General features: G+C 42.7%; 1 protein-coding gene across 1 annotated transcript in view; it reads right to left on the reverse strand.

The window, feature by feature from the left end:
* LOC124789300 (calmodulin-binding transcription activator 1) overlaps nucleotides 1-15190 on the reverse strand; it is a 1803646-nt gene that overhangs the window by 404047 nt on the left and 1384409 nt on the right. The window contains exon 6 of the mRNA XM_047256611.1: nucleotides 13217-13284. Coding sequence (XP_047112567.1) covers nucleotides 13217-13284 — 68 coding nt within the window. The remainder of the gene's footprint in view (nucleotides 1-13216; nucleotides 13285-15190) is intronic.

The following is a 15190-nucleotide window of genomic DNA, read 5'->3' on the forward strand; positions in this document are numbered from 1 at the left end:
TTAAGATTATTGCGGTCCGTTTGTGATGGAGCGCTGCAATTCGAGGATCGCCTTACAGCGCATTTAATTGCATCTGCGCTGCTCGCCCCTCCGCTACGATCCGCGCCATGCTAGTTGCAGAATTTACGTATCGTCAAAGCCGAACAATAGAAACATCACATTCACTGTACATGTTATTTATAAAACGATGGCCAACAGGCGAACAATATAACTTCAAATACCATTTACTACAATTTGCAAAGACAGTGAAATAACATACAGTAGATCTCCGTAATACCCTACAGACGGGACTGAGCTGAAATCGAAAGATATGAGAGAAAACTAACACGAGAAAAATCTGTTGCAAACATTGGACGTTTCATCTGCGTTTGGCACGTGTAATGCGCTCATTATTAAGCTTACTGTCGAGATTTCGATAGTACACAGTTTACCTTTGTTCTGTTTGTCTTTTCGCGCACCTAATAAACTCGGCACAGAAACCTCGGAATCCAGATGATATTTCTGAAATCTGCCACATATGACTCTTTTCTCCAAAAGCATTTCGAAGACACTGAGCACAAACTCTTTCTCGGAACTTTCCACGTTTCACTGTAGAACACAAATGAACTCTCGGCATTTTCAGAGGGCATACGAAAGGCAAGACCACATGAACAAAACCGGCGGGGATAGAGGAAGCAACTGTCTAGTGAAATCTGAAACAAGAACTCTACGAGCTGAAAATTTAACACGCTGATTGGCAAAAGGCAAAAACTGTGAAGACTTCCGATGATTTATGGTGCCTTACTGTAAGATACACGCCGGAATAACAAGTAGGACCTATTTCCAGTTGCATCCAGTTACCTTCTGCACAAAGACCAATCGCTGAGCGGGCATTTGTTGATATTAGGTTTCAACCTACGATGAACAAAGTATAGACCCCATGCTCATTTGTCTTCAGCTCTATCAACATACATGAAATGTTCTTGAGAGGAATAGGCGAGTTCGACCATACTTCAATTAATTTCCGTGAGATAAGCTACTGCTAAACAATCATGAACTATAAAATTTATTATTATTGCATAGAGTGGCATCACAAGGTGAATCAATCGTCAGGAGGAAAGGGATTGGCTAACGAGCTACATCAAACTACTCACTCGGGTCACTGGTAGCCTTCTGCCTTATAAACGCTCAATAAGTGTCACACAATGTTTTCTTTTTCAATCCAGTAATTCGTTTAGGGAGCCCTCACTGCCGCATCACTGATCTTTGCAATGGTAATCACGGGAACAGTTAACGCCAGTACGCCGTTCCAGTTGAGTGTTGATCCTGGAATTTGCTGCAGCAGCAGCGTTACCGATGAGAAGGCTGGCCAGCGATGTCGCTGTGACGTCACGCGAGCTCCCGCCGCAATTACGGCAGGAAATTAAAAATCGGTGGGGGAGGGGGAAGGAAAAAAGGGAGAGAGGGCGAGTGGGGGGGGGGGGAGAGAGAGAGAGAGAGAGAGAGAGAGAGAGAGAGAGAGGAGAGGAGTATCTGATCGCCGACGCCTGCGCCAGGTGCTGGCATGACGTAACGGCCAGCGTCTCCACAACCCCTCTTTATCGGTTTCAGTTACGAGTGCCATTACAGGATCCCTACTCTTTTTCCCGGTAGAGTTAACCACTTCACTAACAACTGCAATCAATTATGTACACTGCTGGTACGTCCACACTGCATTTGATATGCGGCCGTACCGTCTGGTAGTTACAAAACAAGAAAAAGAAACTGAAGACGAGAAGACAAGCGAGGCTCGACCTTGAATAGCTCAATTTAACGTTTGCTCTCAATGACTTCTCCCTCGTTTGGCTTGATTCTGTTATATAACGGAGGCTAAGTTTCTTCATGAGTCAAAACAGGACGTAAAAACTCCTCTTTTCTCGCAAGGAATACGAAATATTTGATTGGTGTTCCTCGTTAATAAGGCGGGGTCCTCTGCGTGTACAAAACATCCCGCTGAGTGTCACCGGTGCCGACACGCGCACTCTCATAACTAACTACCGATGCCGTAATAATTTTACAACAGACAGGCGGAACCAATTTCGCCCTAATCGCAAAAAAATCTTCGAATACGACTGATTTTTGTCGTTATTAATGAGATCATTATCTACTAAACGTCGTGAATTTGTTTTCTGCCCATTATAGGACGGCTCTACATAGATAAAATGATTCCGGTTCAATGAATTACAAAAAACATCTCAAAACATCACTCTTCCACCTATTACTGACGCCGAAACAACGTGGAGTGTATTAAAAGAAACTGTTCGAGCAGTTACCCGTGAAAAAATAGGCATAGACGCAGTAAGATAAAGTGTCAGACGAATTAATGGTCAGGAGATGTTAAGAACAAAGTGAAAACGGAAAGAGAAACTGTCACAAATTCCTTGCTTCGGAAACATCTGAAAACTGGGACTTTTACTATGATGCCGTGTGTGATGCAAAGAAGGCAGTTGCTGCAGCCATGTCAGCCACTTACTCGGAGCTCTATGAAATGCTTGACGTACTGGGTAACCATTATTGAACTATATGAAATAAAATCGTCATAACTTCTGAACGGTTAGGACGTTCAAACTGCACATAAGTATGTGAATATGGTTTTTTTCAGCGACGAAGCCCAATTTCATTTGGATGGGTTCGTCGATAAGCAAAACTGGCGCATTTGGGGGTCTGAGGATTTCGCGATCGAGAAGTGTCTTCATCCTCAACGGATGACTGTGTGAATGTCCAGTCACGGAATAATCGGTGCGATATTCCTTGATGGCACGGTGACTATTGAATGGTACCTGGTTTCGGAAGAAGATTTCATCCTCATTACCCAAAGTGACCCTTATTACAAGACGACGTGGCTCATGCAAAACGGATCTGGACCCTATCGAAGCAGGAGAGCATCTGTTGTCCCGGAGGGGCACCCTGGTGACCGCATTCTGGCTCTGGGGTACTCAGAGGCCACTGTCCTGGACCCTGATTGGTCCGCATATTCTCTGGATATGAACACATGCGACTCCTTTTTATGGGTCTACATTAAAGACAAGGTGTGCTGCAATAACCCCAAAACCATTGCTGAGCTGAAAATAGCCATTCAGGAGGTCATCGACAGCATCGATGTTACGACACTTCAGTGGGTCATGCAGAATTTCGCTATTCGCCTGAGCCACACCATCGCCGATGATGGCAGGCATATCGAACATGTCATAACCTAAATCCGAATATCTGCAGTCAAGTTTGCATGTTGAATGAAGTGTGGGCACGCCGTAGTTTGTAACTAATTTACGTTTTTTTCATGTAGTTCAATAATTGTCATCCTTTACCAGCTTTACGTGATATCTATCGTAAGGAGCAGACGGCGACAGAGAAACTCTGTGGCAACAATGACGAAGATGGTAAACTTCTCGTTGACCGAAAGAAGGCATCAAAACGCTGGCGGCGGTACTTTGAAGCAGTCTCCAATGAGGAGTTCCCATACTCCCCAGAAAATAGTTAACACCGGTTCGAGGACCCATCATGCCGATCACCAAGCCTGGTGTTTTAGACGGCCTAGAGAAAATGAACTTGGGAAGCAGCTGGGACGGATGATCTGTCACAAGGACTACGGAGATCAAGGCACTATCAGGCAGCTGAATGAAAGACACGCTACGGTCGCAGGTTCGAATCCTGCCTCGGGCATGGATGTGTGTGATGTCCTTAGGTTAGTTAGGTTTAAGTAGTTCTAAGTTCTAGGGGACTTATGACCACAGCAGTTGAGTCCCATAGTGCTCAGAGCCATTTGAACCATTTGAATGAAAGACAGATTTCCTCCACAAGATCACTGAAGAGAAGAAGATACCAACCAAGTGGACGTTGAGCATTACAGTCACAGTTTGGAAACAGAAGGGGAATCCCTCTGAATGTTCCTACTATCGTCCTGCAAGCTCGCTATGAAGATCTCAGAACGCATTGTAGACAGAACAATACACAATGTTGTGAATATCACAACCAATAAGTTGGCTCTGTGGAAGGTTGTGGGACCACCCATGGCCCATTTTATTTAGAATCATCCAAAACAAAGAAATCTTGTTGCCCTCACGTCACAGATTTTTTATGTACTTCCCTAGACCAATTTTTCACAAAATACGAGTACGAAGGATTAAAACATTTGTTCCAGAATTTTTGGATCCAAACTGTGGTTAGGCGGTAATTCTAAAATATTTATGAATCAGTTTTAATCAATTTGGTGGCACTGGAAATACAAAAGGATCAGCAATGTGCGACTGATCCCGGCGGAGGTTCGAGTCCTCCCTCGGGTATGGGTGTGTGTGTTGCCCTTAGGATAATTTAGGTTAAGTAGTGTTTAAGCTTAGGGACTGATGACCTTAGCAGTTAGGTCCCATAAGATTTCACACACATTTGAACATTTGATCAGCAATGGTACAGAATACGGAAATTATACACACAAATATTTATAAATATACAATGAAATTGTTTTCCAAATTTCAGGATTGTTTTTTTTTTTACCAAAATCGAACATTTATAGCACTTAACTTTTGTTTCACGTAATGCCCATTATGATACTTTTCAACATAAATAAATCACAAGGTTCAGATTCTATTTGGCGATTTAATACTGAAATAACATAGATAAAATGTACTCGTTTCATTTTTTGACTTTTAGCTGTTGTCCAAAAATTGCTCTCCAGTTCACACAAAATACACCCAGAATATTCTAAAAAGTGTTCATTCTTTCAAACAAGTTATGAATGGAAAGTAAGTGTCTGATCCGAAAGTGAATAAGCGACCACTGCTTGTTCTTGCTCTAGTTGTACGCAGTGCCATTAAGCTATTTTTATTAGGAGGGTCCATTAAACATCAGCAGGAAGAGGTCACAAATAAACAGAGTAAAGTCCACTCGATCACCCAATGTTACATTAAAAAATAGTAAATCGAGTCCATAACTATGGGCAAGCCATGTGATAAACACACGAAGACCAAAATCGGTTAGATCATTTGCAAATTATTTTCTACGTGATACGCTATGTGAAAACCCTGAATTATTTTTGAAACGCACAAATTTACAAACCAATAAAAGATTATAAAGTTGATTAAAAGTCGTCGTATCAGGGTGTTATAAAAGTTTCGCATCCGCTTTTCTTTTGAAGAAACACAGTATAAGCACAATAACGACTGCAGTGCTGCTGATATAGGATAGAAACTGCAAGCCTGAGTTGTACCAAGAGACACAGGAAGTAAAGCCCACAGATCGCTAATTACTTTCAAAAAAGTCTAAGCTCTGCAAGATCCATGAGCTATTTTATATTAACGTGACAAACCCTAACACTAGGGCTATATTTTATTTTTGACACATGGATCTATGCCGAGAATTGTAAAAATGGCGATGGTACATTAGTCCTTACTAATGTAAAATTGTTACCTCCTGAAGAAGACAAATTTATATTTGTCGAAACCTAGGTAAAGAATTTCGCTATCCATTGCAACTGGTCGGCTGTTAATAATTTTATTACGTGACACCGTTGCTGTAGTGCAGCTATGTTTGAAATGAATCACCTATTTGTTACCTTCGCTCTAAAATGGATAAATCGTGAAAAGTAAATGGCCTGCACCCTATGAGAACGGAGGCCGCTCATGCTGTACTTGGAAGGACTCGTATCAAATCCCTGTCGGGTCGTAATGATTCCAGTTTACAAAGGCTTTCCTTAATTAATACAAATAAATCAACTGCCTTTGACACAACTCAAACGTAGTTCATAAAAAATCAGCAACTCGTTACTGAATAACACCTGAAACTTCTCATAGCGAGCTCGGTGCCAAACCCCGAATAGCTTTTTTACAAGCTTACGACCAATAAGTTATTTGTCGAAACTAAGAGGCATATTTTACAAAGTCATAGGTGTTCAGTGTACTATCCAGTCATCTGCAACTCCCACAGCTCTCAGAATTTGCACTTGACATAAGATCAGTGCTCTTAGCCTCGTATCCTACAGCGCCGGCACTCGGCGCAGGGAGACGGCGATACAAACTCCCGATAATAGAAGATATTTGCATTACCTAATTTTTGCTGATGAAGGAAGGAGAAGTGATGGCTCACAATTCAGTATCAAGACGCTGCATTTTATTTATTGCCGTACATCAGACTCCGTTGTTTTGTGATTCTAAGCCGTGTAGTTATATTCTATACATTTTAGTTTAACACTGAAAATGTAATGTTAAAATCTACAACTAGATTCTACATCTATATTAACAGAGAAAAGTGGAAAAGAAAGAAATTACGATGACTGAAATGAAAGTAAAATAAAAATCTACCACAGGACCTCAAGTCTCCGAACCGTTACAACATTAATCAGCAATCCTAGAACTGCTCAAAATTGTTGACCACGCAATTCACTACATATAAGTTTGTCGCTTTATTAAACTACTGCCGGATGATCCCGCGTGCACGGCTGCACTCGAGCCTTCGCATTACCATCAGGATTACCATGAAAAACATTTAAATGCTACTTAAACGATTGTGGACTAGATCCCACTCATCAGCATCCCATTCCCATTCATCTTCATTTTCTTCCCAAATTAGAAAGTCTGATGAGCTTCCTCCTTACTGTTCCATTGATGAACTCCTTCTCGACGTTCTCTTGCGGCTGCTGTAGTGCATACGGTCGAAACATCTTCGATTTTGACCCATTTGCTTACCAGGTATATTAGACTGTACATTTTTATCAATACCCCTAAGTTCCCGATTGTATAATTCATACTGGAGAGCTCTTGGTAGCAGAATTTAGTAACGTCCACATTCAGCATTTTATCTACTTTATCCATAGTTCAAATCATCCAGTGCACCCCCCCCCCAAACCCCTCCCCCCCAATCTAGTCGGTGTAAATTACAAATAAGCATCAAATTTTCAGGTGTCGCTGTTTCTCCATAATCGCCCATCTCCCTATCTGTGTAAGTAGACGGGGTAACTATTATGCCCAGTAATCAAGTGTTCCACTCTCTTAGTTGTGTCATGCAGGTGCGCTCGTAGTCAGCCGTTAACATCTGGAAAAAAGTTATACACGCGCCTGCCGGTGGTATCACTCCACTTGTCATTCAGCTGCTTACCATGAACCATGCACCTTGCCGTTGGTGGGGAGGCTTGCGTGCGTCAGCGATACAGATAGCCGTACCGTAGGTGCAACCACAACGGAGGGATATCTGCTGAGAGGCCAGACAAATGTGTGGTTTCTGAAGAGGGGCAGCAGCCTTTTCAGTAGTTGCAGGGGCAACAGTCTGGATGATTGACTGATCTGGCCTTGTAACACTAACCAAAACGGCCTTGCTGTGCTGGTACTGCGAACGGCTGAAAGCAAGGGGAAACTACGGCCGTAATTTTTCCCGAGGGCATGCAGCTTTACTGTATGATTAAATGATGATGGTGTCCTCTTGGGTAAAATATTCCGGAGGTAAAATAGTCCCCCATTCGGATCTCCGGGCGGGATTACTCAAGAGGATGTCGTTATCAGGAGAAAGAAAACAGGAGCTCTACGGATCGGACAGTGGAATGTCAGATCCCTTAATCGGGCAGGTAGGTTAGAAAATTTAAAAAGGGAAATGGATAGGTTAAAGTTAGATATAGTGGGAATTAGTGAAGTTCGGTGGCAGGAGGAACAAGACTTCTGGTCAGGTGAATACAGGGTTATAAATACAAAATCAAATAGGGGTAATGCAGGAGTAGGTTTAATAATGAATAGGAAAATAGGAATGCGGGTAAGCTACTACAAACAGCATACGCATTATTGTGGCCAAGATAAATACGAAGCCCACGCCTCCTACAGTAGTACAAGTTTATATGCCACCTAGCTCTGCAAATGACGAAGCAATTGAAGAAATCTATGATGAAATAAAAGAAATTATTCAGATAGTGAAGGGTGACGAAAATTTAATAGTCATGGGTGACTGGAATTCGGTAGTAGGAAAAGGGAGAGAAGGAAATGTAGTAGGTGAATATGGATTGGGGCTAAGAAATGAAAGAGGAAGCCGCCTGGTAGAATTTTGCACAGAGTACAACTTAATCATTGCTAACACTTGGTTCAAGAATCATAAAAGAAGGTTGTACAAATGGAAGAATCCTGGAAATATTAGAAGGTATAAGATAGATTATATAACGGTAAGACAGAGATTTAGGAACTAGGTATTAAATTGTAAGACATTTCCAGGGGCAGATGTGGACTCTGGCCACAATCTATTGGTTATGACCTGTAGATTAAAACTGAAGAAACTGCAAAAAGGTGGGAATTTAAGGAGATGGGACCTGGATAAACTGACTAAACCAGAGGTTGTACAGAGTTTCAGGGAGAGCATAAGGGAACAATTGACAGGAATGGGGGAAATAAATACAGCACAAGAAGAATGGGTAGCTTTGAGGGATGAAATAGTGAAGGCAGCAGAGGATCAAGTACGTAAAAAGACGAGGGCTAGCAGAAATCCTTGGGTAATAGAAGAAATATTGAATTTAATTGATCAAAGGAGAAAATATAAAAATGCCGTAAATGAAGCAGGCAAAAAGGAATACAAACGTCTCAAAAATGAGATAGACAGGAAGTGCAAAATGGCTAAGCAGGGATGGTTAGAGGACAAATGTAAGGATGTAGAGGCTTATCTCACTAGGAGTAAGATAGATACTGCCTACAGGAAAATTACAGAGGCCTTTGGAGATAAGAGAACCACTTGCATGAACATCAAGAGCTCAGATGGAAACCCAGTTCTAAGCAAAGAAGGGAAAGCAGAAAGATGGAAGGAGTATATAGAGGGTCTATACAAGGGCGATGTACTTGAGGACAATATTATGGAAATGGAAGAGGATGTAGATGAAGATGAAATGGGAGATATGATACTACGTGAAGAGTTTGACAGAGCACTGTAAGACCTGAGTCCAAACAAGGCCCCTGGAGTAGACAACATTCCATTGGAACTACTCACGGCCTTGGGAGAGCCAGTCCTGACAAAACTCTACCATCTGGCGAGCAAGATGTATGAAACAGGCGAAATACCCTCAGATTTCAAGAAGAATATAATAATTCCAATCCCAAAGAAAGCAGGTGTGGACAGATGTGAAAATTACCGAACTATCGGTTTAATAAGTCACAGCTGCAAAATACTAACGCGAATTCTTTACAGACGAATGGAAAAACTGGTAGAAGCCGACCTCGGGGAAGATCAGTTTGGATTCCGTAGAAATGTTGGAACACGTGAGGCAATACTGACTCTACGACTTATCTTAGAAGCTAGATTAAGGAAGGGCAAACCTACGTTTCTAGCATTTGTAGACTTAAAGAAAGCTTTTGACAATGTTGACTGGAATACTCTCTTTCAAATTCTGAAGGTGGCAGGGGTAAAATACAGGGAGCGAAAGGCTATTTACAATTTGTATAGAAACCAAATGGCAGTTATAAGAGTCGAGGGGCACGAAATGGAAGCAGTGGTTGGGAAGGGAGTGAGACAGGGTTGTAACCTATCCCCGATGTTATTCAATCTGTATATTGAGCAAGCAGTGAAGAAAACAAGGGAAAAATTCGGAGTAGGTATTAAAATCCATGGAGAAGAAATAAATACTTTGAGGTTCGCCGATGACATTGTAATTCTGTCAGAGACAGCAAAGGACTTGGAAGAGCAGTTGAATGGAATGGATAGTGTCTTGAAAGGAGGATATAAGATGAACATCAACAAAAGCAAAACGAGGATAATGGAATGTAGTCGAATTAAGTCGGGTGATGCTGAGGGAATTAGATTAGGAAATGAGACACTTAAAGTAGTAAAGGAGTTTTGCTATTTGGTGAGCAAAATAACTGATGATGGTCGAAGTAGAGAGGATATAAAATGTAGACTGGCAATGGCAAGGAAAGCGTTTCTGAAGAAGAAAAATTTGTTAACATCGAGTATAGATTTAAATGTCAGGAAGCCGTTTCTGAAAGTATTTGTATAGAGTGTAGCCATGTATGGAAGTGAAACGTGGACGATAAATAGTTTGGACAAGAAGAGAATAGAAGCTTTCGAAATGTGGTGCTGCAGAAGAATGCTGAAGATTAGATGGGTAGATCACATAACTAATGGGGAAGTATTGAATAGGATTGGGGAGAAGAGGAGCTTGTGGCACAACTTGACTAGAAGAAGGGATCGGTTGGTAGGACATGTTCTGAGGCATCAAGGGATCACCAATTTAGTATTGGAGGGCAGCGTGGAGAGTAAAAATCGTAGAGGGAGACCAAGAGATGAATACACTAAGTAGATTCAGAAGAATGTAGGTTGCAGTAGGTACTGGGAGATGAAGAAGCTTGCACAGGATAGAGTAGCATGGAGAGCTGCATCAAACCAGTCTCGGGACTGAAGACCACAACAACAACAACAACAACCATGCCCGGAGTTGAATTTTGTTATTGATATTTACCCCTGTAATCATTTGCATTCAGTCCAGTCTGCTACGACGTAACCAGTAGCACGCTGCTCTATATCGTACCCGAATGTTGACGGGATGGATCCACAGTATTACCAGTAAAGCCTCGACAGGTGTTGGACCAAAAGCCACAGTAAAACTGAGTATTACGCTCCTCCGCGTTCGGGTAAGGATGGGGCTACAGCTCTCGATTCGCAGCCAAAGCACCCATACAATGGCTGCGAAGCCAGCAACGTCATTAAAGACAGCGTTGTGGTACGCCCTAACGGTACGCAAAGGTAGCTTATAATTAGTGGTAGCGGATCACACAAACGTGTGCATAATTTTTACTAACTTTTCTTTGGATAGCTTAATATGTGTCATAAAGATTTAGTTTTATCCAAATGGACTCGCGAGTATCTGCAGAACTTGCTGCGTGATATAGAAGTGTTATCAGTTCTAATTGTGGGGGTTTCAGGCTAGGACAGTTGGCCTTTAAGTAATATGTAGGTAGTTCTGTGTGTCGCTATGGCCAGTTTATTATAAGAACAGCAGCGCCGCATCCGCTCGAGCACACCAGTAGCCCTTTCCTCCAGCTTCTCCTGAGAGTCCGCAGGTACCACTATCAGGACACCGTCTGCCTACGCCACTACCCCACCGTCAGGGTTCTACTCCTCACTGAGGAGAGACATGAGGGGTTCCATAGTTAAGTCCTAGAAGACAGTACGACGACTGTTCAACAGGCATACCGGTCTGTAGCTCTCTGGAGCAGTCGGAACCTTATGTGCACCCTTGCTGATTATTACGTTATGACATTAATCGACCTCGCAAGAATCCTTCAACGTACTAAAGCTTCAATAACGAGAGGGAAGTTAAATACGGCACTACTAGCGGTCCTATCCTCTTTACTACTTCAGCATATATTTCTTCCGGACCTGGAGAGTCAGTTTCGAGATCGCAACTACTACCGCCTCCTCTGCATAATGTGCTACTACAGTCGGCTTCCCTGGACCTTACATGATAGTCACTGTCTGGGTGAGCTTTGTGGTCCGGTAAAAGTGACCTTCGCATGTAGACGCCTATCCCTCTACGTTCAAACCGGTTAGTTTCGTCACGTCTATTGCCCCCACAGGAGCATTTCTCTGTAGTACTGTGCCGTAGGTTTGACTTCGCATCAGCTGCCACAAAGATAAATACATTTTGAGTGAAGTGCGCTACCGAATTTAGTTTATGAACGTATGGGCTAACACTATGTGCGTACTGCCTATAAATGAGTTAAGTCACATGGTACTCAAATATTTTACTTCAATGGTAACCATGTGCTACTCGCATACCTGAGCTTGTTAACAGTATAGCATTTATTAAGTACGACAAGAGCTGAAACTGGCCTACTATTACCTGTTACAACGGTCGATTGTTGAAGAAAAGCAGGTTTTCTTCGATTTACACAATATGACTTCTAAAAGCATACTATGCCCAATTCCTGTTATTCAGAAATCTTATGCGTTTCATGCATTACAAATGAGCTCGTCCTGGCATTCAGTTGTAGTAGACTTAACGTAGTAGTACCTAGTACAGACAAAGCCCGCCACAGGAGGGTTGTGTCCCCAGTTACGCTATTCGAAAAAAGCAGGCAATGTTCCTATGTAGACTGTGTGTAAATATTCTGGGGGTAAATGTCATGATCTCCCGAAGGCCCATTGGACATGGGAAGCTACTGATGGTGATCTGTCTTGGTGCCGTGCAAGAGACGTAGACTACTAACCGGCACTTTAGTTTGACCCTCTCTATTTTGTCACCACCAACACCAACACAAACACAACAGTAAACTCAAAGATGCGAGTGTGTTAGGCTTTAACCCGCAATACATAGCTCTACCCTGAAATGACAGAAGTCATGGGGTAGCGATATGCACATATAAAGATGGCAGTAGTATCTGGTGCACAAGGTATAAAAGGGCAGTGTATTGACGAAGCTGTCATTTGTACTCAGGTGATTCATGTGAAGAGGTTTCCGATCTGATTACGTCCGTATGACGCGAATTAACAGACCCTGAACGCGGAATGATAGTTAGAACTGGACGCATGGGTCATTCCATTCGGAAATCGTTAGGGAATTCAATATTCCGACACCTTCAGTGTCAAGAGTGTGCCAGATTTCCTGGACAACGCAGTGGCCGACGGCCATCACTTAATGACCGAGGCAGGGTTCGGTGTGGCGCAGACCCCACGAACCCATGGATCCAAGTTGTCAACAAGGCACCGTGCAAGCTGGCGGTGGCTCCGTAATGGTGTGGCCTGTGTTTACAAGGAATGGATTGGGTCCTCTCATCCAACTGATATGGTCACTGACTCCAAATGGTTATGTTCGGATGCCCGGAGACCATTTGCAGCCTTTCATGGGCTTCAAGTTCACCAACATGCCACCGGCCCACGACTGTTCACACTTATAATAGGCAATTCTAGAAAATGATCTGAAAATGCAGTTCGCTTGACATGATACCCAGCGAACATTTATGGAACATAATCAAGAGGTCGCGCACAGAATCCTGCACGGGCTACACTTGGCAATTATAGACGGCCATAGAGACAGGCAGCATGGCTCAGCATTTCTGCAGGGGACTTCTAACGACTTATTCAGCCCATGCCACGTCGAGTTGCTGCACTACCGGGCAAAAGGGGGTCCGACACGATATAAAGAGGTATTCCCATGATTTTTGTCACTTCAGGGTAAACTGCTATTGTGCATTTGTGCCACTGCGCGTTTCATGTCGAAATTTAAGAGAGAGACAATGGAAAAAGTACTCACCTGATCTTGACCTCCTTGCTTTGCCACTCATTGTGCCTATCAAAGCTAATGAGTATGGCGGCAATTTCCTGCAAGAAAGAAAGACCAGAATTAGCTGATGTAACAGTTACAATATTTTAGACATTGCGACTAAAACCGTAAACTCGCACTTTCGTTTACAGCGAAAAACCCAAGAGATATGTTATGCCAACATTTTGTTGGTACAACGACCAGTACATTGACTATCATGTACTCAGGTTTCTGTCACAAGAGAGTACAATTATGTCCATAACGTATTTACATGCAGACCTATTTTATGAAGATGTCTTGTAAGTGTATCAGTCGAATTATACTCTAATAAACACTCCAAATGCAGGCAACGGTTTGAGAATGAACGTTATCGCCTCGAAAGTAGTCACCACCAAGAAATTGTATGCAACTGTGACAGAAACCTGAAAGACTAACGCAATAAATGCAGGACAGAACTGACAGCCCTAAAATTTTTAACCAAAACAAACACACACACACACACACACACACACACACACACACACACACACATAAGCGCGCGCGTTAGCTACTTTCAGAATCGCAACGTCCGTCGTATCCGCTTTATCAGTCAAATTCTTTTGCCAATCCACCGCGCATGTTCTGAAAAAAATAGTGGCCTCACAGTTTAACTCTTAACTACGCGTTTTACTACTCTTGTGTCACGCAGTACGTCTCGTATCCTATGTGTATTCTATCACCTTGAAGAGTATCAGAACCAAACTTTCTAACCTTACCCCATCATATAAAATTTCATTGAGAGTGTGCATTTGTTGCACGAAATGTTCTTCCACCGAGCAAAATGGCGCAGCGGTTAACACGCTGCACTCGTATTCAGGAGGACGTCGGTTCAAATCCGCGTCCGGCCATCCTGATTTAGGTTTTCCGTGATTTCCCTAAATTGGTCCAGGCAAATGCTGGTTCCTTTGAAACGGCACGGCCGATTTCCTTCCCCGCCCTTCTCTAATCCGATGGGACCGACCACCTCACTGTTCGGTCCCCTCCCCCAAATCTACCAACCAACCTGCTCTTCCAAGAACATTAGGTCATTATTAAAGCAACAATTCTGCGTTTTTCAATCGCTCTCACCTGGCACGTGACTAGAAAGGCCTACCGGCAACTGTTTCTCCTTACACTTGCATTATCATTCATACAATATTAGGTTAAGAAAGGATCCTTAGTCTACATTTTCACACAGTCTGTATTCCAAGTCTCGTGTCAGCTAAACATCTGACTGTCATTTCGCTGCTCGGTCGTAAACGATCCGCGATTTGGTAACACCGAAGTTTTCTGACTGCATTGCTTTTCGACGTTTACGGGTTAGTTTGCACGATACTGAAACTATTTAGCAGAAAGAACAGTTTTTCTATCTTAAATGGTCTTGTGTAACATGAAAAGCATGCTCCAAGACTTCAATAAAGAAAGGCTATCTTTGATGTTGTGCGCCTCGTAAGAAAGTTCTGGCCGGGGCGGCTACCTTAGGAGAAATTTTACTTAATCGCATGTACAGACAGCATTCTGTTATTCAGGTCTGTTTCGTGTCGGGCTCGCAGACGGCGCCAAGGCATGCCACGCACTCCCTGGCACTTTACGGCTCTGAAAGAATGTTTTATACTTCTTGTAATGGGGCTTCGTTTAATTTTCGGGAACATTTTTACACAGGATGTCTGCTAAAATTAAAGAGAATGGCAATTTGCCCGATAAGAACATTGTTCGCGGCCCTGACTTCCATTGCAATTAATACTAGAAGAATGTTCCTGCCCGTAAAACTTACAGACATCACTCTTCCTCTTATCGGCTGCAAGTAACGGTCAGCACGGCTAGTCGAAAGACCGTCGTAACTTCTCTGTGCTTAATTAACTCTCTGAAATAAATTACTACCAATAACTATAAAACAAAACGGTTCAACGTAAATGACAGAGAACGGCTCAAGGGACGTGAATTATG

This window comes from Schistocerca piceifrons, chromosome 3, assembly GCF_021461385.2.
Source record: "Schistocerca piceifrons isolate TAMUIC-IGC-003096 chromosome 3, iqSchPice1.1, whole genome shotgun sequence".
In the NCBI taxonomy this organism is placed as follows: Eukaryota; Metazoa; Arthropoda; class Insecta; order Orthoptera; family Acrididae; genus Schistocerca; species Schistocerca piceifrons.